The sequence below is a fragment of the Lepeophtheirus salmonis genome, chromosome 4, assembly GCF_016086655.4.
Source record: "Lepeophtheirus salmonis chromosome 4, UVic_Lsal_1.4, whole genome shotgun sequence".
NCBI classification, from domain to species: Eukaryota; Metazoa; Arthropoda; class Copepoda; order Siphonostomatoida; family Caligidae; genus Lepeophtheirus; species Lepeophtheirus salmonis.
The window spans coordinates 19816061-19842810 of NC_052134.2; the positions used below are offsets into that span (position 1 = coordinate 19816061).

Genomic DNA, 26750 nt, shown 5'->3' on the forward strand with positions numbered 1-26750 from the left:
CAAAGCTTTTCCTTATCTAGATACTGTTGAATGCGTTCTGACTTTACAAATATGTTGAAGAGGAACAAAAATTTTATGGTGAGAAGTAGATGGAAAAACAAAATATTTATCTTTAGAAGAAGGAATATTAACTAATTCTGTGTTGGATAAGTTCAATTCGTTTGTTATAAACTGTAAGAAAAGTTATTTTTTATTACAACCAATCAAAGAAAAGTCATTCTTTATTAGATTTTCCATTTTTTCCTACGGTAATTTATCTTTTGTCAAAATCTATTCTCCAGGAATAAATAATGGCAAATCAGAGTACGGAATTCAAGGCTTTAACAAATTTATAGGAATAGCTTGTTTACTATCAGACCATTTTTAACATGTACAACTCCAGGAAAAGAAGTTGTGATGATAAACATGAGATAATTTGGTATTTTTTATAGAGGGTGGAAATAATAAGTATTCGAAAATGCATCGACTAAATTTAGTGTGATAGCTTCCACGAAGAGCGGATGCCCACTAATTCAGTGGTATAATATAAATACATTTTGAAACAAATATTTCCCCTCTCTATAAGGAATAACAAATTAACACAATTTAGCCGAACATAGTCAATCAATTTTATCTTTACACATGCATTATTTGGTACAACATACTTCCTCATCATCTTTGAGTAATTTATTAGAAGGTATAACCCTCATTTTCTATTACTTAATTTTTTTAAATTTTAATTTACTTGTTTTCTATTATACTACACATCATGTAATGGTGATAGCACAAATACAGATTTATTTACATCTTTTGATCCGGATCAAGAACTTCTACATGAATAAGATGTGTTTAAATCAACAGGAATAAAAAAGAAGTGCTTTTCATGTGATTGAGATAATTTGCACAGTAAATATTTGAAAAAAGAGATGAAAAATGTGGATATTATACACATTGCACACAAAAATAAAAAGAATGATGCAAAAAATGTATTTGTAGAAAATACAAGTCATAATCTATATAATAAATTAGAAGATTATTCTTGTATGAGGGTTTTTTGTTGTCTTCCTCCTGCATTCACAATAATTGGCTATGGATAATAAGTCATTATAAAAGTAAATGTTTATATTTGTGTTCTATTAATTATAGTTGTAAATAAATCGAATGTTGATTTTTGTTGTTATTCAATTTATGAATGATTTTGTATCGATGTTAATATATTGTCTATATTGCGCTGTAAAAAAATAATTTTATTATGTACTTTAGTTTAGATCAATTTAATTCTATATATAAAAAGTGAGGAAAATTTGAACTGCCAATCTTTATTTCTTAGCTTCAATTCCCTAATATTTCATTTTGTAAATCGAAACCAAATGTGGGCCCGATTTACTCCTAAAATACAGACGAAATACTTCATTAACTAATAATAAAAGAATTGTCTTTTGCAAACAAACAGCTAAATCAGTTTAATAAGGAATATAATAAGAAATATTGTATTATCTAAACTAAAAGTTTATCCTAATCCATGAGATAAATAATTATTTTATTTCAATTATAAGGCTATTTACTTCTAATATTTCCCATCATACAGTAATGCAATCCTCCCTTTCAACTAATATATGGTATAATACCCTTACATGATACAAGTTTCATCAACTGTCTGGATGTGGCAGATCAGTAAATTTGTATTTCAAAAAAGTAAAATATTAAACCAGATTAAATATTCACTATTCTTTGTAAGATATTTAGAGGATAAAGGATTTTCTGAACATCCAAATGTAGGCAAGACTCATACCTGATTATAATTCTGTTAATAAAAATAAAAATTTAATAATCAAACATTACAAACTTTTTACAGCCGTTCATAGTTATGTTTTTGATTGACTAATTTCTTTTCAAGTGTAAAGGTGTATCTCACTATATTTTCTATTCTTTAACTTTTTACTAAGTTACTTCCGTGTTTTTCATGTGGTATTAGTAATAATACTAAGTTTATTATTTAGTGGAAGCTCCATACAGAGGATGAAACATATAAGACTATAAATAAACCGTACGACACCAGCGTTAGACGAGCAAATCTTGGCTCCGAGGATGAAGGAGAAGAGGTTAACAAAAAGATTTATGTAAAATGAAAAGAAGACATTGCATCAAGGTCATCTTGTGATACTCCCACAACTAAAAAGAAGAAGGGTAATGTATGTTCTTACTCTGATTTGGAGGGAAAATAATAAGATTAATAAACAAAACGACTCCTCCCATTTGCCTGTCTCTCAGGCATTTAAGCGTGATGGAATAGACATCATCAAAAATTCTGAAAGTGATTTGATTATGTTCTCAATATTTGTTAGTGATGCAAATAGTCGTAAAAGAATAACTTTCTAACAGAGGAATTTCGAAAACGTTGCTCTCATTTCAATGGATACTTTAGGTCTCAATCTAATGGATGTCAGATATGTCTCTTGGGAAATCCCTATAAACTGGAAATGATTCTAATGAAACCTCAATCACTCAGTCTTCTGTGTGAAAGAATATGTTTTCCTCTCACGGCAGAGTTACAAGATAAAGAAGACAATGCAAAAATAGAATGTCAATATTTTACTGACATCATACAAAAAGACCGAAACTACAATATCAGATTGATCAATACCTGGGGCATGCTCTCTCATGATGAAGTAGCTAATCATTTAGCTCATTTGGTTAAAGTTGAAGGAATTAAAGTAGCTCAGCATAAATCTAATGAGGTAATGGAGCTTAGAAGTTTCTCAATTCTGAAACAGTTTCCCAATCTCCAAAAACAACTGAGCTCTTCATTAAACGTTTTATTTAAGGGCTCACCAAAAAACCATCCAATAAAAGGTAGAATATTTTTTTATATGTAATTTGTAAATGCCATCAATCAATGCTCTTTTGCTTTAATTTCGGACATGGAAAGACTAAATGAAATAATGAACAGCCGAAAGGTTACAAAGATTACACGAGGTGGATTTTAAATATACTTAAACTAATAAAAATAGCCCATTCACGGAAAATATCACCAATGACGAAATAATCAATGAAAAGACTGAACACAAAAATAATATCGAAAAAGGAATTGAAACTGGAAAAAGTGATTGTGAAGGTAATGTTGAGATGATCAACTCAGTGATATCCTTAGCAGCAACCCCTCATCATTATGAAAAAATTAAAAAACTACCTCTCCATGGAGTCCAATATCTTAAATATTGATATATATGACTATGGACGTACAATGCAGGAAATCACTGAACTTGCTATGGAGTTTGTGGAAAAGAAAAGATCAATGGAGGAGCAACTTTTGAGGATTTTTAGTATGTTGTGTAATTATAATTTATTTTATAATAATAAAGTTAAAAACTCATGATGAACCTCTACTGGCTGATTCCGGATTGAGTTCCGGTTTGCTGGGGTGCATCTAGGAGCTAAACAAACAAACAAAGTTATGTTATTGTGGAGAACTATCTTCTGCGAAATTATTTTCAAAATGATTCAGAAGAGACTTATAAAATATTGATGGTTGATATTATTATAGTTTTGATGCCACTCAAAGTAATGCCAATTGAATTACAAATTCTTCTTTTTTGGAAATCCTCTCGCGACCCTTCCGTTGTGTCCTGTGATCCCCACTTTATAAACTACAGTCGTATACTTTTTTTACAAGGTACTTGTAAAGACCATCAAGGAGACTAATCTTTTTAGCAAAATCTTTAGTCGAGAGGAAGAACCGTTATGCTTCAGTTTCACAAAGAATTATAGTAAAAATTATGTCCCTAAAGTGTGATTTGAAGGTCTTGGTTATCCTCTGATCTAATGTTTGTGACACCCTTTGCCTTTTACTATTTCCCAGTTGTGTCAAAATAAGCCGTTTATATGATAAGCTTACTGATTTCCTACTATTGAATTAATTATTGGGTTTTAATTTAAATTCCTATTATGTTCACTCTGTTGCATACAAATACAAGATGTCTCTAGATAAAATACGTGAGGTGGAAAACATGTCAGTCAACTCATCTATTATACAATTTAGTTTTCCAAATCAAATTTAATAATTAAAACTCTTCATAATGTTGATCTTATTTTTATTTCATATTTTCCGTATTTTAGTCGGAATGAATGATTTCAAAAAAAATTTCCCCAGAAAAATAATCATTTCTTAGTATTTATAAATTGGATTAGGTTCTTAATAACAACCTTTCTTTTATTTATGCTTCTTTTAGCCTCGTAAAAAAGAAACCAGAATGACTAAAAACCATCTTTATTTCTAAGTATTCTAGGTATATCCAGATTTGTAAGCACTTTTACACTTTTTTGGCATTCTGTTATGTATTGTCTTTTATTTACTTTTAGATTATGACGTAGGGATTTGTTTTAAATAGATAGTAAGGCACCTTGTGTTTTTACGAGTTGGTATATTTTAATAGTCAAATGTATGTACATCCTTTTAAATGTAATCCCTTACAGAATATATGTTTTAGTGTATGATTGTACCCCCAATCCAAAGGTGTTCTTATTGACTTTACTCCGGTCCGTTGCTTCCGTCTGTAGGTGGTGTTCGTAGAACATTACACATTCCCTTCAATATATTTTTTTATCATTTAGTGTTTAACGTTCTGTTGAGCGTTCAATTCATCTAGTAGAATAATAAATGGGGGTTGCAAGCTATATGTAGTACTGAATTGATTGATTGAGGTACTCTCTATAAAATAATATTTAGATTTTAAATTTAAGGGCGAATGTATTGTCTTTTGTAATAAATAAAAAAACAACACTAATTCTTCACATTCTAATAGAATTCCTATGAACAACGAAATCATAAATGACTTAAGTGTAGTGACCGTTAAATCTCGAAAACCAGTCTCCGTAACAATTTTGAAGTTCTTTTTCAATAATATAACAAAAACACCTAGATTAAATTTTTTATTTAAAAACTAAAAAAAGAAAAGTTTTAAATAGATTCAAATGAATTAAAAACATTTTATGTGATTCGTGATGTAAAGTATACCAGTTCATTAACTGAGGGTTAAAAAAGGCTCTGATCTCTGCTGTCACTCTCTTGGACACATAGGAATCTATTTTTTTTTGTTTTTTTGTTAGATGGGTTGTTCAAACCTGCACCCGTTGGAGAAAAATGGAATTATATCAACGAATTCGTTGTCCCAAGTATTTGGAGCCTTCTTGGAATCCACGCAAGGAGCGACAACTAGGGCATGGTAGAGACCAAGATAAAGCCCTGGATCGAGATGGTTGCCAATGGACAGGACTCAGCTTCTTGCCACACCTGCAAAAAAAAATTCTCAATTTGCTCCAGAACTTCATCTCGCTTTACTTTTGGCCTCCAAATACGCTGGATGTGAATCCAATGATTTGTTTGTGTGTGGGGTGTGATCGAACGACTAACCAACTAAAACTGTTGCAATACCAAAAAACAAACTTATCAGTTGGATCAAAAAGGAATTCCAGCCATCAGTCTCGTATATAGACTGTAATTGAGGAGGGATTTTATTTTATTGAATAAAATAAATTAAAATTCATCAAACTTTCCGAATCTGGTTCTATTTTTTAATCTGATATCTGGCTGAGAGAAAATTGCGTTTGTAAAAAAACCAAAAATTTTGTAACAACAGTTTTAGAGGGATTCATTCAACAGCAAGGATGGAATGAAGTAAAATTTGTTCATGTTTTTGCTACAGTTTATTCATTTACAGCATGATACATTTATCCTTAGTTAGCTAACTATTATATTTGTAATTTTTTCTTTAATAAATCTCTAATTTTCAAACATTTACCTATGAAAGAGTAGATAACTTTTTTTTATAACTTATATATTTTTAAATAAGTAATAGTAATAAATGACTTTCACTCACAAAAATAATGTTAGATAATTTTATTTTTTCTATGAATTCAAATTTAAAACTTCTTTTGTTCTTGATTTTCCATGTAGCTCCTCCATAAGTTTCAAAATCCTTTCTACATTTTGCTTTAATCTGGAAATGTTATGCATCAATTTCTGACGTTTACAATGGTTTTTCATGTTATTTATTATCTTATTACATAGAATCGAGCGAAGTGAGGACAATACATCTATAAAAGTTGATTTATTATACTTTTGAGTCTGAAACCAATCGTTTCCCCAAAAATTAATGATTAAATCACATCTATTGACTAAGACAGTTCTACTATAGGGAAAAAAAGAAAAACAATGCACCCCCAGAAGGTCTGACAGGTGGTAATAATGTAATTGGAGCTCACTGTACTCCAATGCTCATCCACCAAACCCCTTATCCAGTAGGATTTGGACTCGAAATGGAGACAGAATGTGATGATACGACGAGGCTTGTGCTCTTCAGACTATTGAGAAGTGCTTTTTAAAGTTGGAGTTGGTCCTGGCCAACGTTTTGTGTCATTAATGGACGCGCTAACAATGTACCGTTGAATTCTTTTGCATGAGATTGCATGGATTTCTTTGTGCTTTTCTGATCAGTATTCTTGATTTCTTTTGGTATGAGAACTACTTCCATGCTTCCTATGTACTTCTATACCGTCATTAATGACCTTCTTGACGTTGTAAAAAGTCTGAATGCTTGCCTTAGTCGGGGTTTGGACCTCTGTTGTTATGTGTGGTTTGCAGGAAGCAGAGCAGCAATATTGATTACTTTTTTTGATGGGGTGTCAATATACACAGTTTGTCAGGCTTTGGGAGGAATCATCATGTATTTTTCATTAATTTCTCTTTTATAAGTGTCCCAATATCAACTACGGGTAGGGTACCAGGCTCTTTATCTCAAAAAAGTCCCAAGTTACTCTCCTGCTGGTAATTTGTTCCATGTTGCAAACCAGTGATTATAAGTTATAATTGAAAAAACAATGAAACCATACTTTTATTAGGAATGATTATAATCTAAAACTAAATGAAATCAATTGTTCAAAATATGTAGCTCAACACAATTCACAAGGAAGCCTTTTTTTTACTTTTATTAAACACATATTAAGCTTTTATGAATGGATCTCTCAACTTTTATACTTTTGATAATAATAAAGGAACTAAACACATTTGCTAAGTGCAAATAAGTAATTACAAAAATGGCTAAGGGTTATGGGAGTTTAAAAAACAAACAAAAAACGTTGATTGACAATGGGAGGTGAGGCAAAAATCAATTGCTGTCATATTTAAAAAATGTGTGTATAGAATATATGGAGGACTGGAGTCTACATATATGTATAATATTTCAAGTATTATGATGTAATATGCATGGATTATAATAATAATAATAACACCATTCATAAACACAATTCCATCATTATCCCACATATGTGGAGGTGTACCAATACATGTGGATGCATGAAAAAAAACAAAAAAACACTTTAATTCATGCAATATCAATATGTAAAAAACAAAAAACAAACAAGGGTTGATAAAGCGACGTAGCTGAATGCATAGGGCACTCTTGAAAAATTATTATCTTGGGTCAATGTGCGTAGTTCGATTCTCCATTCGCTCTTAGGGAAGAAAATATAAGCAATTGATGTATAATTCAAAGACAATTCTTAGATAGGTCAGATGGAGTAATGTTGATACTATTATGGTTACTTATACTTAATACCAATCCATGTGCCCACTTAAAGGGACGTTGAAAAAATAGATATAGATTTTGTTAATTGTCATTTTTTAGTTATTTTTTTTTAATGCTTATTGAATTGTATTTTTGCTCAAGAAAATAATGTTAAATTTCATTTTTAAAATTACCCTCTTTCAAAAAGGTTAATTACCATGGTCTTTTATAAATTATGTCTCTTGGAATATACTCGTATCTTTAATTTTTTTTATAAAATTTAACCAGCGCAAGACCCCTTCCATAAGCAGTGCCTTGAGCACTTGCCCTAAGAGTCCCTGAAAAGGGGAAGGACCTCATAATTTCCGAGATTAATCCTATGATTCAATTTCATTTTTTCTTAAAATTTTGTTTGTTTGATGGAATGGTTGACATCATTGGTTTGTTTAAAAAAAGAGTTATGGTACAACCTTGTATTTCTATAAGAATTATTTTGTACAGAAAAATTTCGATTACTATTTGGACGGGTTAAAGAGATAGAAGCATCGATGGGAGAAGTGTGTAGAGTTCCAAGGAGACTATGTTGAAAAATATAAATTCAGAAAAAATGGCTTGTATCTTTGTTATATTGGATACTTTTTCAAAAACCCCTAGTATCCATTTATGATATTGCTATTTTATGAATAAGATTAAGAGAATGAGTTAGCCAGAGCAGACCCTAACTACGGTTTAAACCTTATTTAGTCTTACTTAAAGTTCCCGATTGACATAAACGGAAGATAGGATGACTTGTAAAAAGTTCTTCGGTTTAAGTCTAGTGGCATCGACGGTCATTTTTGTCAAGGTAAACTGGAGATTATTTCTTACAAAGGAGATAATTTTAACAAAATAATAGATAATTATTTAAAATTAAAATCCACCTACAATTAAATAAAATTAAACCTTGTATTTTATATGGGTCTTTTTTTCTATATACAAAAAAAGAACTGTGGGACGTCAAGTAACTTAGTTTCAATATTCTGTGCAATTTTTTTATAGATACAATGAAGTATTTTGTTGTTGTTCTAAGATATAATATAATATGAAGAACAGTGAAAATGTTTGCATTTTTAAGTGTGCAAGGATACAATTGTACAAGTTTTAACTTGAACAAACAAATTGTAAATTGGAACTTCTACAAATAGGTTGTACAAATTTTTCCTCACAGGCTCAAAAAATGCACGCACATTTACTAATCTACAGATATTACTACAAATATGTAGAAATATTAGTACTTTAGGGTTCATACCTATTTGTTAAAATATCAGATTCAGGTATACAAATTGCTAATTATAAATATTTTGATCAAAGAATCCTCGTTTTCAAATTGATAATCGAATAAGTTTTCTTACATTAAATTACAAAATGACCAAAAATCCATCTGATTTAAGAGGCAATTTGTTGATATTTGGCAATGTATGTTTGTATATTATATATGATAGGCAAGTTTCGGGCTAGCTTAAATTCAAAATCACTTCTCTGACAGAATCTTTGTTCATAATCTAAAAAAAAAGTTAATTTGGATTGGAATAAAGTACTTGGAAATGATAGAGATCCCATTCTTACTCCAAACTTTAAAACTTATAATCATATATTTTAGATTTTTACTTCGCCATGCATGTGTTCTTCAATACTTGCATAATCCTGCTTATATCCTTAAGTGCAGAACAATCAATATTTGTATCAGTTTCAAAGGATGCAGGACTACAGGGTTCGGAAGCAAAACGTCGACTGAATGGCTGATTTTAGAAAGATGTCCAAAATTTCTTTTTTGATAAATAATTTTGAAATTTTTTGAAAAAACTTTGAGACACGACCTTTGTGAACATGTTCACTCAATATGCCCACCCTCAGTAGCAATCATAGCCTCCACCTGGTGGCGGAAAGCCTTGCAGAAGTTGACGATGAACTTCTCAGACAACTTTTTCCACTACTTCACAATGGTGGCCTTCAGGGAGTCCACTTTCCCTCTCCAAAGTGCCCCATGCAACAAATTCTAACGGGTTCAAATCCGGCGAAGATGATGGATACATATCCTTGGCCCAATAATCAGTCATGTTGTCGGTGCAGAACTGCGGGTATTTGGCACATGTGTGTGAGGGTGTACCATCTTGGGTCAACACAAAGTTGTCCTCTGGGTAGGTGGCTTTGAACCATGGCAGTACGCTGAACCTCAGCACCTTGTAGTAGGCCTCCTGGCCGATTTTCTTTCTAGCCTTAAAAAAGAAGGGAGGTATCTTCTTGCTGCCGGACACCAAACCCCCCAGGACCATTGTTTGGGCAAGATGTTTTGTACCCCCCCGTAGCCTCCTCTGGTGATCCCCCAAGCCAATGGTCGTTCCGACAGTTGTAAACCTGGTTTACAGTGAAAATCTACTTGTCAGTTAAAAATATTCATGTGGATATATATGCCTTGATCCACGCACGAACTTTCTTGCAGCTCTGCAGTCTCCCTTCCTTCAGAGTGTCCGTCAACAGGGGACGTGGGGCCTTTGTGTTAGAGGACAACCCCAAGTCCTCCTTCACAGCCCTCCTTATTGTCCCCTCGATAGGGAGGTGATTCCTGGATTTTTTGGGGGCTCCTTCATCTTCTTCTTCAGGTCCCTCAGAAACTGAGAAACTCTTTTCAAGTTGTGTTCGCTACTTCCCTTCTTTCCTTGAGAAGTATTTTCCATCCTTTTTCATCTTGGCAACCTTGAAAATAAAGCTCCTGGAGCACTTGACAATGTCCATAATCTCTGCCACCACAATTTTGGCATCCAGAAAGTCTAAGATCCTCTGCCTTTTTGCTTCTTGCTCACTGATGATGAAAGATTTGATAAATGTTTATTATTGTTTACTTATGCAGAAATGATAGGAGATTCGGAATATTCAGGAAAATTCCCATAACCTCTCTGTTTTAATTTCATAATTAGAATTTATAAGCAGTCCACATTTTGCTTCCGAACCCTGTAAATCTATCAAATATGTATTGCAGCTTCGACTCTTTCGCCCAGGGAATTAATGTATTTTTCTATTATACACTTTTATGTGAGGTCATGAAGGTAGAAGTCTGACATCTTGAAGACAAAATCAACCAAATTGCAGGGTCTGGAATATTAAATACATTTTTAAGAAATTGTTTTTTTAAACAAGAACAAAATGGTACTAGGTTTAAAAAAAATTATGTAATGAAACGTATATTAAAACACTTTTACCAGATGTTTTCCGGCTCAATCCGGCATGTCGGAGCTTTTTCAGTTATAATACTTTTATTAGTCGTCAGTTGTATGTATCATAGTGAATTCTTGTTTCTTTATGTTTGCAAACAAAAAGAAGAAAAAAGAGGAAAGTTTAAAAAATATGAAAAATTGAGCAAAGTTAAAGAAAATTTTTTTATCAAAACTATTACTATCATAATTACTACTTAGGACAGCGTTACCTCGCTAACAAAAAAATATGCAATGTATTTAGTTTCAACTGTCCATTAACTTATTTCACTTGATACGTCATGGCTATTTCATAATTTATACTTTTTGATAAATAAACGAAGTAATAAGTTATTCTATACTTAGTTCTGTATCTATAAGGACAAAGATACAATTTCTTGTTTATCAATCGTAGACGTTGCATATAAATATATATATTGGCTATTTTATTATTATTTCTATGAAGAAGTTTTAGCCTATTATACACAAATAAAAATGTATAACTACGCTTTTGATAAAATATTACTAAGCAATATTACAATACAGTAGCACTTACAGGATTATAATATTACGAAATATTTATATATGTAATTCATTTTGAAAGTGGTGGATAAATAATATTACAATGATAGTCTGGGAGCGCATAAAACATAAATAGCATTTGATATGATTTACTTATTTGACTAGCTAACAAATTATCTCTGCCTGTTTTATGTTTCTTTTTTGGATGAAAGGTTGCGTGATATAACAAAGGTAACAACGTGTTATATCACCATATTGGAAGTGGAAACAAAAGCCATATTTTTGAATGGCGCTTCCGACAATCACTTTTTTGCTCAATAGTTTCTACTTGTATGGTAGGGGAAAGACTGTAGACCGTCCAATCATTCTGAATAAGTGTTCACCCTAGCACTGAGTGTGACTTACTTAGTTTCTCATATACATCTTCTTTACAAGGAATTACAACGATGGCGATTTTCCATTTTACTCGGATTCAAACAAGGACTGACATTTATAACTTCACAACAAATCTCCTGTTACTTTTTATATAATCTTGATTTTTGAATACTTATTGTTCTCTCTTTCAGAATAATAAGGAAGTATGTCAGCATTGCCACTGAAAAGCCTTTTCACTAAGCAATTACAAAAAGAGCGGGATCCTCAAATTTCAAATTCTTGAACTTCTTTTTGAGATCCTTTTATTTATAAAAATATCTTATTACTGCATTAAGGATTATTGTACAATCGCTCATTGCTAACAAAAAGGGCTCACTTTAATCTTCTTGATAAAATCGCTCATTTTTCTAGTCTGATATGAAACTAATAGAAAAAATTTTGAAATTGGAAATTTACCCTCAAAAACCTTCCTTCATTCACCTATCTTTTCGGAGCTAATGCTATGTGTATGATGCAATCAGGGCTATGGTTACATGATCGGATATGTGAAAGAGCCAGATTCTGATAACAGCCAATTTGGGAAGAAAAAATGTGACCCAAAAATTGACTTTTGAATATTGCAACAAAGAATAAATACTTATACGCCAAGTTTTGAAATCTTGGCTTGTCGATATATTTTTGCAAAATAAGTTATGGTAAATTTAAAACAAAACAATAACTGTAAATTATCTTTACAAAAATTGTATTTTTCTGTAGATACATATTCTCAATTTTGAGTCCTCATTTCCCCAAATATTAGTGTGTTTTTTATTCCTTTAAAAAAATTGCCAAAAATTCTTAAGTCCAATTATTACAAGTACTCGTTATACAAACTTACTTTGTGTAGATGCTAATAAACTATTTCTATACAATAACCTTAATTTTAGGATTTTTTTTTTCCATTTGCAAAAGATAATCATGTAATTGCTCAAATATAGAAATATTTAGTATTTTTAGTAACTATTTATTATTTAATTTATTTTAATATGGTCTTTCTAGATCAAATTCCCCAAAGCAACTCAGAATTTTATATAATTTTTTAATATACAAGTAGAATTTACTGGCGGACTAAAAGTCTACTTTTTTCTTTTTTGCTTGCAATCAGATTGCAATTGGTGCCCGAGAAATGGATTGCTTTATTTTTGCTACTCTCCAATAATAGTGGTGTGCATCAAATGGAAAAAAGTATTAATTAAGTTTGAATGGGTGTAGTGTACAAATAAGTATTTTGGAGAAATCTAACCCTTAGTTTGCTAAAAAGACTCGTGAAAAAGGAAGACATTTGGCCAAAAATAATCAAATACTCATTTGAAAGATCAATTGGAAATAGTTTCTCAAACGGAATATTTTCTGGACCAAATGAAGTTTATATTATAGTAACATTTGTTAATTATTACTAAAAAAGGGTAGTTTCTTGAGGAAGTTGAATTGTTGATCCTTTCATTACCTGAGGTCTTGATGATCCACTCAACTATAACACTGCCTTAGAACTGTCGATTATTATTATAAAGAATAATCAACAAGCGAGCTGAAGTTATTCAAAGGAAACAATGCTGATGGGATTCTTCATGCAGGGTCACTTCCTTGACTTGTGTTGCTATTTTCCTACAACAAGGCTCGCCAATCCCATTCTTTATGGTTATTCGTTCAGTGGAAAGGAAAAACAAAACAAAAAAATCATTTCCTATAGAAAACAACAGCAATTTTATTGGTGACAATGCGCTGACAGAACAAATATGATAGAATATGAAAGAAGAAGCAATCAACCCGAAAATAATTAACTCAACCACCTTTACACCGTGGTAACAGAAGTGGTTTCTGTATAGGTTGGCGTAAGGTCTAGTTAAAAGAAATCTATTATTTTTTTTTTCTATGTATTATTTAGCATAGTAAGAATTATCCGTTTCAGGTAAAATACACATCAGTTTGTTATATAGCTTGTTGGTATTTTGAGGTAATTTCATTATGCCTCTTCCATAGAAAACCTCGTCCCTGTTGGCAAGAAACTGCGGGAGTCGATTTTCACAAGCATCTTTTGAGTCCAATTTTTCACAAACAAAATCATAAGCCATAGAGAAGAACAGGTGGCAATCACTTGTTGCCTAGTACAGTCTATAAGATAGATGCATAAACACCTTACAACATAGCTCCCAGAGCTTCTGGCGAATCAATGTCTATGTTTGTGGCATAGGATTTTACTGATGGAATATAATTCCACTCCGATCAGCCAAAAATGGCCTCCTTCAGACGGCCCAATTGTTGACATTACAACTGCCAAATTAAGAGTTTAACCGTAAGGGAACAGCTCATAGTAGATAATTCCCTGGCATTCCGACCAAACATACAGTAAACTCTTCCTTCACATGACTTGACCACCATTAGCATCGGTTCATCACGATTGGACCACAACCTTTTTGCTTGATGCTGTCGTTAGTGACCCACTTTTCAACACCAGTAACTATCCGCTTCAGAAATGGATCAATTTTGTTGTGACAGAAGCAGGGATCCACAGATGGAAATTCGGTTGTTCATGAGGGTTTTTTTGAGTGAACTCGTGGGGCATCCATACATTTGCCTTCTTTTTTAATCCAGTCTGATTTAAGTGGTTCAACGTTTTGTTGTTTTTGCAAAGTTTTGGGCAAGTGAAGCATTGCTTACATGACGGTTGGCCTCACATATTTCAATAATTTTATCGATGTTTTGATAATTGGTCTTTTAGAGTGTTGTGCATCTTTGGCATGCCAATTATTGGAACGGAATTGATGAAACCAAAATAGTGCATGATTATCTGTTAAAATGCACAGAACATGAACACACTTCACATTATTAGCTGCCTGGCTGGGGGTTTCGTCCCATGATGAAAGAGTAAGACTGTTAATGTTTTCTTTCAATAACTTTTTAGGCCAAAATATAAATTCTTATTTTAGAGTTTATTACGCAATTAGAGAGTTAAATGGAAATGTTAATGGAATAAAGGATGATTGAGTTTAGTTGATTCATAATCTATGAAGTATATTAACGTTAATTTATGTAACATGTTACATAATATCAGAGTATAAAGGAAATATAATATCAAATATAATTAGTTTCCTCGAATAGTGTATTTGCTAACAGAAAGTATATGAATATAATCACGTCTCAAAGTTGCTTAATCAACTGAATAAATCAAGTATACATACTAATTTACGTCCAAACTAAATCATGTAATTGTAACTTTGTGACAAACATACAATTATTACAATTAGTCAATATATATCATTTCCTAAATGAATAATAATTAATTTATTTGTTAATAATTTTGGCTTTGATTTTGAGAATATTTTTTTTAAATTTATTATCTATGCTCCATAAATATAAACTGTGACACCTTTTTTGAATGATTTGGGTGATTGGGGATAACTTTCTAATACTCCATGATCTAAATAGTAATTCTGTCTTCAATACTAGAAGATTTATCTTCCCCTGCGTAAATTGTCGAACTTACACCTTCCTCTGGTGCCGTGGTGTCTAAAATTTGACTTTAGAATTACTAATTCGTTAGATGCGAACCTCCAGGAGGTATAGTAAGTTTTGCACCTTCCTCGTTCGTGGGATAAAATAATTATGGACTCATTGGGGGGTATTAAAAATGGGGAAAAGTGTATTTCCCAGTTTCGGATATCTACTGACATAATACAATTCTTAATACCGTCATATAATAATGTTATATACACCTTTTTTGACTGTCCTACGTTGACTGTAGTTCGGGATTTTATTTTACTTAAGCATAGCTACATAAGAGATTTTGAACAAAACTTTGCAAAGGTTCTTTTTCTGTTTGGTATTCCTACTCACCAGTCGCGTAAGTCGGTAGAAAAAAAAACACAAGTGCTGCTTTTGGAAACTGTAAAGCTTTCATAGCTCAACGTATTACGGAGGATAACGTGATTGAAGAGATGGATCTGAGAGCTATTTTAATTTCACTATGAGGCCTTTTATCTATCATTTTATAGTTGTTTATTTATGTGAGGTACTATGTTTTCTGATTTCTGTTGAGGTATTTTTTTTTTATAGTTGTTATATCTGTAAGATTTTAGATGTCTAAAGAGAAAATTAATTTTAAACTATTATGTTTATTTATGTTTTATTCTAAACACAAATTTTCTTTTATTCATTTTATAAATGTTGACATATATTAATTTTTTTTTTTGTGTGTGCATGTGTGAATAAATAAAACTTAGTTGAAGAAAAAAAAAAAGTGTGAATTGTCCTTCCGTAATTTCCATATTTATTTAATATTATAATATTTATATATAATTTTCTTGTAGTTATCGCACTTAATATCATTGGCAAATAAACTCTACAAAAAAAAACTATTTAATTTGACTTTGATTCTTCTTCTTTTTTTTTTTTGACAGAGTATCTATAACACTCGGAAAACTCTTCAAAATATATTTGATTAATTAAAAGCGGTAATATCCAGCATTGCTCGAAATAGTTATGGGTAGGCTAAAATTCAAAATTTGCTTTAATAATATAGAATATAACTCCTCGAGAAATCCTCGGTATTACTTTCCGTTTTTTATGAGCACAATCACACTTCACAAATCAATACTTATATTGATTCATTAGTTCTGTTCTCAATAATGATAGAATAACAACAAGGCTTTGAGAAAAAAAGATAAATATAATGGGATGACTGATGAGTACTTCCATATTAATTACGATATACATAAGGTAGTAATAACAAAAACAAACAGAAACATATTCGATTCTAGACGCACAAGCCTGCAATATTTATTTAATACGACTACATCGTTATTTTTTTGATCAAAAATATGTATATGATGTTGCAAACTTCAGCAAACGATTTGAGAGCAGCTTCGGCCATGGACAGCAGCTCACCTTGTTCATTCAAAACTCATTCCTGGTCACAAATATGACAAGGTTTACAAAGTAAGTCAGACAACACTTCAAGTGGGCAATTGTTTCAAATGAAACTGATGGATCTTCAGGGAGATGTTGCACTAAACTTGCATTTTGGAGGAACTGACTATGTCACTTTCTCAAACCAAATGGTTTTGGAGACAGCTTACCAAGGTTTGGGGAAATCAGCCTGTATGTATATCTTGACCATGTTTGGTTCCACATTCAGCTGTGAGGTATCTTTCTCCATTATAAATAATATCAAAACCAAATATCCTTCCAGACTCAACAATGACCACCTTTACATGTGTATGAGAATGGGCCTTACACCCTTCCAGCCCACATTTAAAATCCTGTTGGATCAAGCTAAATCTCACTTCTCTCATTTAGCAACAGAAAGCAAAATATTGTATTTTTTTTCCCACAAATGAAACACTTTTCAAAAGCTGCACGTTTTTCAGAAGCTTCTTTGTTATGTATTTAAAAACATTTGTTATTGTACTTGAAATCAGGAACTTATTATTTATAGCACCTCCATTTCAATGTGAAAGCTGAAATAAATATTGTTGAAATATTATAGAATTGGTCTTTCTTTATTTGATTTTACACTCTGTTGTTGATTTTATTTGTCACCCGGATTAGGTGGGTGGGATGATTATCCCAGTTTTAGATTTTTATTGCATTATAACTGTACTTAGTTTTATCCTTTTGTATGCGTACGTAATCTTTTCACCTTTCAGATCTGAATTGCTTTATTTCGAGAATATAACCTTTTTTCTACATACTTCTTTACAACTCCCTATTTATTAACGAGATATATTACGTTCCCGCTTAATAAATAACAATTAGGATGGTCCGACCTCTGCTTTAGGAAATTTTCTCTAACTGGACATCTTGGATTTTTTTTATTACCCCTTATTTAGACCATCATGAGCGTTGTTAGCAAAAAAAAGTCATGAAAAAAAATATAAGTTAATCGTGATATTGAATATTTAAACTAGTTTAAATTATGGTGTGTTTAAATACCCCATCACTACTGATGGTGGGGTAGAGGGCACAAGAAAATAACAAAATAATTGTCCATCTTTTTGTTAATTATTTGCAGTCGAGTCCAGAGAAGAAAAAAAAAAATATATATCCACCTAGAATTTCATCAAAGAACGTTTTTTTATTAATTAAATAATTTAAAAAAAAATGTAACCCTATTTTCCAATTAGATCCTTCATTTGGTGGCGACTACATCCCCTCCAACTCCTTATCCTGCAGCCCTGATTTGTAGCAAGTAATTATTTGATTCAGCCATAATTGGATGCTGGAAGTTGGCACCTGCCAATATGATCTTTTCCTTTGATATTATAGTTGCTTTTATTTTGTTTTTCGTCTTTTAATATCATGTATTATATAAATATATTATCTCAACCCAATTTAGAATAGATAACTAGGCTCTTTCAATGGGAGCTTTATCTAATTATTATTAGCCCAAGAATATTACATAAAAGAACATAATTCTACTATATACACACATAAATAGACTATTTTTTATTGATAATTGGGTTGACCAAGTGGATGTATTCATTAACTTATAATGTTTTTATGTACAAACATTGTATATTGTGTTGTAGAAATTATATGCGTAAATACCTAATTAAGTTAACTATGAGAGAAGTTGAGTGCAATTTCAGGTAATTAGAGCCGTAAATTCGAAGGACATTCCTCAAGTCAATTTTTGTTGTTGTAGGCAATCGGAGAAGTGTTTTTTTATTTTATAAAGCTGTTATCATTATGTTTTCATTCTCAAGGAGAGAACATTTTAATATCTAAAAAGTGCGCCTACATATGAAAGAAAGACCACTGATGATTAGTTAGAGAGTTATAAGTCTTTGTTGGACTTTGTTGAGTAGATGTGAGGATAAACTTATTTCCTCACTCAAATAGCTGATTGTAACTAATCACGACACAAATTAGTTTTATGTTGGTTCTTATTTATTATATTTAATCTATTCCAATCTTAGAACATGTCCTTGGTACATCTTCAAATTGTCAGGGTTATTATTTCATGTTTAGTTTTCTTTTTTTAATATACCGATAGTGCTTAGAATTTACAATTCTACAGATTTTTGTCTTCAGTCTTTGGGACCGGCCATTAAGACTGTCGATCCTTCGGACTGTCAGTACTAGAACTGATTTAAAAAGATGAAAAAAGGTGAGTGACATAATAAAGGATAGAACTTTATAAGTTTTATAACTGATACTAGGGACTGATCTCGACCAAAGTGAGACTGAACTAGACGAGACTACTTACAGACCGACACAATACTACTCATCGGGAAATAACTTTCTTTCTCTCTCTTTAAGTTCTTTTTTTTCTTTGGCAATATCAAAAAGTATCAAACAAATAGAATAATACTCTTCTCTCTATAAATCCCCTTTTTCTTAGCATCAAGACCACGATCGCTCTAAAAAAAATTTCTTCTAGTAAATAAAACTTATAACAAATAAGAAGTAAAGAAATCATTCGGTGCAAAGATTCGTGAGAAATATGTAGTGAAAATAATCTAGTGCTTATAATTTTTTTTACCTTTGATATTCAGGTAATAAAAATGAATTGTAGTTAATTTAGGCTTTAATTTTCCTCCCTTATTGTTTATTTAACTAGTTGTAGCAATGAAATATTAAGTAGATATTGTACAAATACAATGATGGAAATGTTTTCAAGTAACTATTTCCTTCTCGAATAGAACCCAGGGTTTGAACTCACTTATACTAATTTCCCAGATCAGATAGATTAAATGTAATACTAATACGTAATCTGTGCAACTTCATATTTTGTAGGCTTGTTAGAGACCAAGTCGCCTTCTCATTCAAGATCAACATAAATACCCTGATATATACTTATTAAGCTGTTACAGAATGTCAGCGTTCAGAACTAACATTACATTATTTTCAGATCGAATTAATAGGGGTTTGAAATGAAAAATGGAGCAATCCAGTATTTAATTGGTTCGAAAAAATGTTAAATTGTTATGTAAGTTTGTATCTTCATTGAAAAATATTTTGTGATTTTCCAAATTCTTGATTAAATACTAGTTTTAAGACTCGGTTCAATATTGTTTTTTTTTTATTCCGTCTTTATTGATTTTTTTTCACATACAAATCTGCTCTGATATTTCAGTTTAGATTAAATTTCCTTATTTTTCTCTTTTCCAAAAAACATCATATCTGCTCAATCAAATTTAATATTTAAAAAACAAAAATGACGTGGCATAGCATCAATACCGAATTTTAATATGAGAACTGTCCCAACCAAAGTCGGGCCGAATAAATTTGAATTGCAATATTCTTCTTACAATTTGTGAATTGAATTGAATTATGTTTGATTGAATGCAAATTGCATCTTTTAAAAGTTATAATTTGTACAGATATATATATATATATCAATAAAAAAATGCATTTAATCTAGATTTATATACATATGTATTAGCGGTAGTAACCGGCATTGCTAGTAGTTATTAGGCGTAGACGAACATACAAACTTTGTCTCAATAATATAGAATTGGTTTAAAAAAAAATAGAAATAACCCCCCAACAAACTCTTACGGTTACTCTCTAAATTTTATGGACATTCACGCTATGTTATTAAATAATGTGATGTTCCCTCCTCAAAAATGAATAAATATTGATGATTAGTTTTGTCAGGTGGGTTTCAGGAAAATCAGTTATATTTATATATAATAACGGCTTAATTATTAGCTAATCCCAATAAAATGGTGCATGATAAAAATAATTGTCACTGATCCTTTTAACTGCGTACACACTCTTATATTTTAAATTAAATTATCATCGAGTTGTACTATTTTATCGTACACAAGTAAACAGAAGCTATAATAAAGTATGCACATTATGTGTGCCAAATGCAAAAATATTGTTTCCATTACAGAAGCTTCGTTGAGTGTTTTACATACTATGTGTCCTTGAGATAAATTCCAAATTCTTTCAAGCAAGTTACCGGGGGGGGGGGAAGAGGGGCTTTTTAATCCCAGAAAATATGTACTTTTGGAGGTCATTATACTATATTTAATAGACAATATATTGATAAAACTTAATGTGCATAGTTTATGTTCTCTTTATTTTTTATCAACATTTCACATGTCTTAAAAAGAAAGCTATTATATTATGGTTACATTCATTGTGAATATAAGTAAGCATTTGGAATTTAAGAATATCCTGGTTGAACGATACTTTACCCTGGCAAACTGGTTTTTTGAGTAGTCATGAATATTTTAGAGGCGGGAAAAGTTCAGTAATTAAATATAAATAGGTCGATTAGATTACTTAACATCGAATCAATAAATAATAATCAAACACATTGGATCTGAAAAATATTTTTATTTTAAACCTTCCTTTTTCGCTGAGTAATGCCCCATATTTATAACCTGTGGTTCACTTGCACAATCTGTGGGCAGGGTGTATTATAGGATATTAAAAGGGATCCTTAATGTTAAGGAATGCGTTGGGGGTAAAACGTAATGACACATCTTTTGAACATGCGGTTCACTTCCATAACATGTGGGCGGGTAATATTATAGGATATTGGAAGGAGTCCTTAATGATCAAGGAAGTTTCAGTGATGGGTTTGATCCCACTTTTGAACGAGTGGTTCACTTGCACAATCCGTAGGCTGGGGTCTATCATAGGTAAAAGTGATGATATGTGTAGCTCATTCAAGTCTGTCGAGTGGAGACATAAACGTTTCTTCGACTTAATACAGAGTTTATCACATCCAACGACAACTACAACCATAATCTTCGAATTGATTTAACACTTATGTTTTTCACCTCACTCCTAAATGAGATACCATTTAAAACAAGGTAGCTTGAAATTGTATTTCCTCTACGACCACATAAGCCTTTTAAAAGTCAATGAAGCCAGGAGATTTCGATGCAAACCCTCCAAGTTTCTACATAATCTTCCCCATCATTTCTCAGAAGCAAAGGATTCACTTCTATAAATAGATCAACTAGTGGTGCATTTAGGCCATAAGATAGATCAAGAAAATAAAACGTTTCTTTTGCATTAGCAATAGGCTAATTCATATAGCCTATCTGTACTTAGTTTTTGAAAAATCAACTTCATGCCTTGACAACAGTTATCTCCATTTAGGGCATTATCTATAACACAGTGGTCACATAGATCCTTTCTTTTTAAGCAACTACTCGGCTCATATAGCTTTCCATATGTCTCGTAAACTAATCATTCCTATACCTCCTCATCTCATAGGACACTTTATTATTTTCATGGATATGTTAATTTTCGTGCTGAGGTCAAGGAATCCAAGAATAATTATGCCCTCCTTGCACAAACTTCCAGTGAATTCAGTTAGATGCATGATATGTAGGCATTGAGAAATCACGTAGGAGTTCCATAGATCAATTCAATCCCATATCTAAAATCCAAGCTTCTGGATGAATCTAGTACACAGATAATTTTTTTGGATAGTATTGTACTGTAGTTATATCTCGTGTTGTCTTCTCCAATTTAGGCACCAGAAACCCTGATCGTGGTTTTGCCAATTGGCCGATATATATATTTACGATATATGGATTATTATGATGATTATGCTCGACTTCTCTTCATTAATTAGTAGGTCTGACCTTGTGCTAAAGGATAATGAAACTCTATTGAGATCTATTAATGATGCTATTGTCAATACAGTTTTTTCATTGATTATAATAGGTGTATCGTCTGCGCAGGCATATACAGAAGTACCATCCCTAGGTTGCCTTTTCCTCAATCACGTTTTATTTTTATTAAATTGAAAAGAGGATATACTACTATTATAAATAGTAAAGCTACAATTGGATACCCTTTTTACAGCTTTGAAACACCTAAAAAAGTTTTTACTATACCGTATTGAGTTTTTGATCTCCCCATCATTGACAACATTCGTATGCTCGGATCAATTTCCGAAGCCTATATTTAGTGTTGAAGTTTAAAATTCAAAGTGTTAAGACTTGAATGTACCATTACGTACAATATCAATTTATATACATCAACTCAACATTTGGATTAAAAAACATCAAAGAAGAATTAGAAAATTATAACCCCGAAATAACCTATTTGTTTTTACAGGAGTTATAGATTATGTTAATTTAATTTGTAATTTTTTTCATAAAAAACAATGTTATAATATTTTGTTTGTCAAAATGAAACTAAATCTAACATAATCAAGTCATATATTTTCTTATTTTAATAAAATGTTTTTAGTATAAAATGTGCTAATATTTACGGCTTAAAAGTATAATCATTTATAAGATAAATTGTATAGTTTGCAAGCCTTACTTTATTTTTTTTTAAATCACCATTTTTAATTAAACATTTTTAAATAGTCCTTCAGATACCGAACATGAGTACTACTACGATGCTCAATATAAGTGAAGAGGCATATATTTGTAGTGGAGCCACAGCAGAAGAAATTCAACATTTTACAAGGATTGATTGGTGGATTCAAGGATTGTTACAGTTAATTATTTGTATTATTGGACTGACTGGAAATACGGTTGCCATTCCAATTTTATGCTCCAACGTATGTTAAGTATAATTTTAATATATATTAGTTTCATCTAGAGTGTGATTTTTTGTTAATTTATTAGCATATCAATAATCTAGGAAACTCAACTATTATGAGTATAGATACAATTAGACCAAAGAAAAAATCAAACGGAGAGACGCCTATATTATCTTCAGTAGATTCATATGGTCTTTATTTCGCCACTTGGTTTTTAGCTTTGAATTCGAATTTATGTCTAAAATTTGTCGCCTGCACATTCATGCTATTTAGTTCTTTTTTCCTTCTTGAGCCAGGGTACAGACTAGTGACCGTCTGTTAAATAATGTTGGAATATAAATTAACGTTCTAAAACACTTGGTGGCACTCTGAACTATTACATTTTTATCAAAAATCCATTTCAAAACTGATAAATTTTTTGTATCTACAGAAAAAACAAAAAAATCCAAATAATAAGTTACCAAAAAGATTAAAAATACTGAACTTGGTGCATTGATGAATTTAAATATTCCGTTAGAGGACTAAGGCTTTCAACCAAATTTTTTATAACATTCGGAAAATGTTATGTTTGTCCTAAAGACTTTAAAATTTAAGAACATCCTTCATTTTTACCTCCACTGAGAAAGTTTGTTTTTGTCTCGGTTTCTTTGTTTCTTAGTCGCCAGAATTATGACAAAAGTTACAAATCGATTTTGATCAAAATTAGAACGACAATTATATGTGTTCACAGTAAGCGGCCATTAAGTTTTATGAGATCTTAGTTAACACATTTTTTGCTATTTGAAGCAACTTTTTTTAAGCCCCGACATAATGACGCGAATTTGAGTGATGTACTTCAATATGTTCTTAAGTTATTCCCAATTTTCTATTTCTAAATTTCTCTGCTACTTTGACCTTTCAAAATTTAAGGGTCTGAAACCAATTCTGCCAAAATCGATTTTTAACTTTGACTGTGGTTCTAGTGACCAAGAGACAAACAAACAAACCGATCAGAGATTCAACTTTGCAAAGGGTAAATATAACTATCTATACATCAATCGCTCCAGATCTTATACTTCTATAAAAACTAAAGAATTTCATTAAGAAAAATATAATCAAAATGGTATCAACGTAGGTCAATGGTCAAAGCTTGCTTTGTGTCGGCTTTTATTTATGATTGAGGAATGCAGTGCAGTCCATTCCCACTTGTCGGTCCTTAAAGAAGGTAAAATCGATCCCTCGTGACGTCAATGACGGTGTTGTTCCTCTTTTAAATTATTCTGTTATAAAATATAAAAAAATATTTAAGGAAGTAACAATACAATATATTCGGATTATATTGTATAATAATGAAAAATATAATATTTTTGGAAATATATGTGAAATAATCTTAATACATATTTTTATAAAAAATTTGCAGTACCGACAGTTAAGAACCGATCCCAAGGACTTTTGGCCCTAAGACTTGACTGGACCGAATAAATAAGGGCTGACACAACACTAGTCAAAACACTCGAAATAACTTCTTCTCACGCCCGATCGTTCCTAGAGAAAAAATACACTTTTTGTATATGGATTTACAAGACAAGATTCCTTTGTCAAATGGAGTAAATGTAATACTATAAAGTTTACTTATTCTTAATCAGTGCAATTCTATCCAACCAATTAAAAGAACATAAAAAAGTCAAATGTAAAATTTAGTGAGGATCCAACAAACAAATATTTGAAGTGGTCTCTATGTTGTAACCATAGTTTTTTTATTACTGTTACTATTTGAATATTTTAGTCAACTAGGACAGTGTCAACTTCTTCTGCATATCCGCACTCTATGTTTGTTTTTTATCTTTATGTTCACTTCATTGCAAATTCTGTAGAAATTTACAGTTACAACATAGTTATAAAAAAAAAAAAAAGATGTTTTTGCAATGCGTACAAAAGCATATTAGTGAACCTACCTGAAAGTATCTTGATTTTTTCGTCTGTCCAGAGCGTGATTAGGCTTTTTCTTTGAAAAGAACAAACGAACAAGATAAATCACTTATAATTCTTCCACATATCCTCAGTGTTACTCTCCGTCTCAAATAATTGAACACGTGCTCGTAGTTACTTCATGCTTAGATGTTATTTCATTTATAATTTAAGAATAATGATACCAGCTTTAGAAAAAAATATCTGTTCAGGATACCAGGAATCTAAAAACTCCTTAGGATTTACAACCTTAATCATGACACTGTTTTCATAAAATAAAAGATATTAGAACACGTCCAACTTTGTGATGTAGATGGTGTAAGTCCTACAAATATATGAAAAGGACGCCGTATATCGACTGCCTTAGGACAAGCAACGCAAAGATACAGATAAATTAATTTTGTCTTCCTTCCCAAGCCACGTTAACCCCATTAACGTAAGCCTCAAGTTGTCTGAGCGTCGTGTAAACGTTAATTTTGGTTGCTCTATGGTTAATACATGGCTGCCAGCAAAGTTGTCTAAGCACCGTATTAACGTTATCTAATGGTTAAACCCAACTTTCAAATAACGTTGATAGAACGTAATCACTTGATTGCTTAATGGTTGAGCTCAACTCCTTAATAACCCTAGTATTATGAAAACACTTTCTAATGCACAGAGTATTACGTACCACAATATTATATTTTATTAAATCAAAAATATTAACATCATATACAAGTACATACATATAACACCAAGACTGAAATAATTATTACATATTTACTCATAAAAGAATAAGATATATATATATATTAATATTATATAAATAATAAGAAGATAATCAAGTGCCGAGTATTTAATAGAGTGTTTCAAAGACCAGTGTTGTAAAAAGTTCTTGAGTTAGATTTCCACTTCATTATCCTCAACGGTAAAGTCATAAGATAATTCAAAAATCTTCAATAATCTCAGGAAAAAACACTTACTTACTGTATTCCAATTGTCATCCTATTTTCAGGCTCAGTATCTGTCAATAACAATAAGGAATCCTCATTGTTAGAGTCCCGAATTCCGATAGATTCTTGTTGTTTTGGTTAAAGCTGTTCAACGTTGGGTACATTGTTTTCTTGTAGCATTCTCTCCTCATTCCCTTTCGCACAGATTTCATCTGTTGAGAAACCCTTTTCCCCTTCTTGCTGTAGGCTTGCCTGGCTAATTGCTCCTGCCTCATTACTGGTAAAGTCGTAACAAATTAACTCAAAATAATTATTAATAAATAAAAAAAATACCACACGCGTTTAAAGTCATATTTCTTAAAACTCTAGTCATACTCCAGCTGTTGAGGAAAATGGCTCTTATGCATTTATTCCTTCCTTTATTACCTTTTATTACCGAAGTTGAACAGAGGTTTGTTTTTGCCTTTGTTTGTTTGTGTTGTCACCTAGATTACAGCAAAAGTTATGATGGATTTTGTGATCAAACTTTCTATGAAGGTTATATATGTTCACAGTAAGAAGCCATTTAATTTTAGAACTCAAGGTCCAAGCTCCAGGTCAAGGTAACACAAAACGTAAAAAATACATAATCGATCATAACTTTGGAACAAATTGAGATACACAACTCAATTTGATCTACTTTTGAACTGAATAATGT

General features: G+C 31.4%; 1 protein-coding gene across 2 annotated transcripts in view; it reads left to right on the forward strand.

Moving 5' to 3' along the window:
- Positions 1-26750, forward strand: part of LOC121116982 (FMRFamide receptor) — a 56543-nt gene that overhangs the window by 26723 nt on the left and 3070 nt on the right. The window contains exons 1-2 of one of the 2 annotated variants that reach the window (XM_071887697.1): positions 19087-19200; positions 22996-23192. In XM_071887697.1, the coding sequence (XP_071743798.1) occupies positions 23013-23192 (180 nt within the window). In that variant the 5' untranslated portion in view covers positions 19087-19200; positions 22996-23012. Of the gene's footprint in view, positions 1-19086; positions 19201-22995; positions 23193-26750 lie in introns of those variants that run through there. The other variant, XM_040711300.2, reaches the window with a different exon arrangement.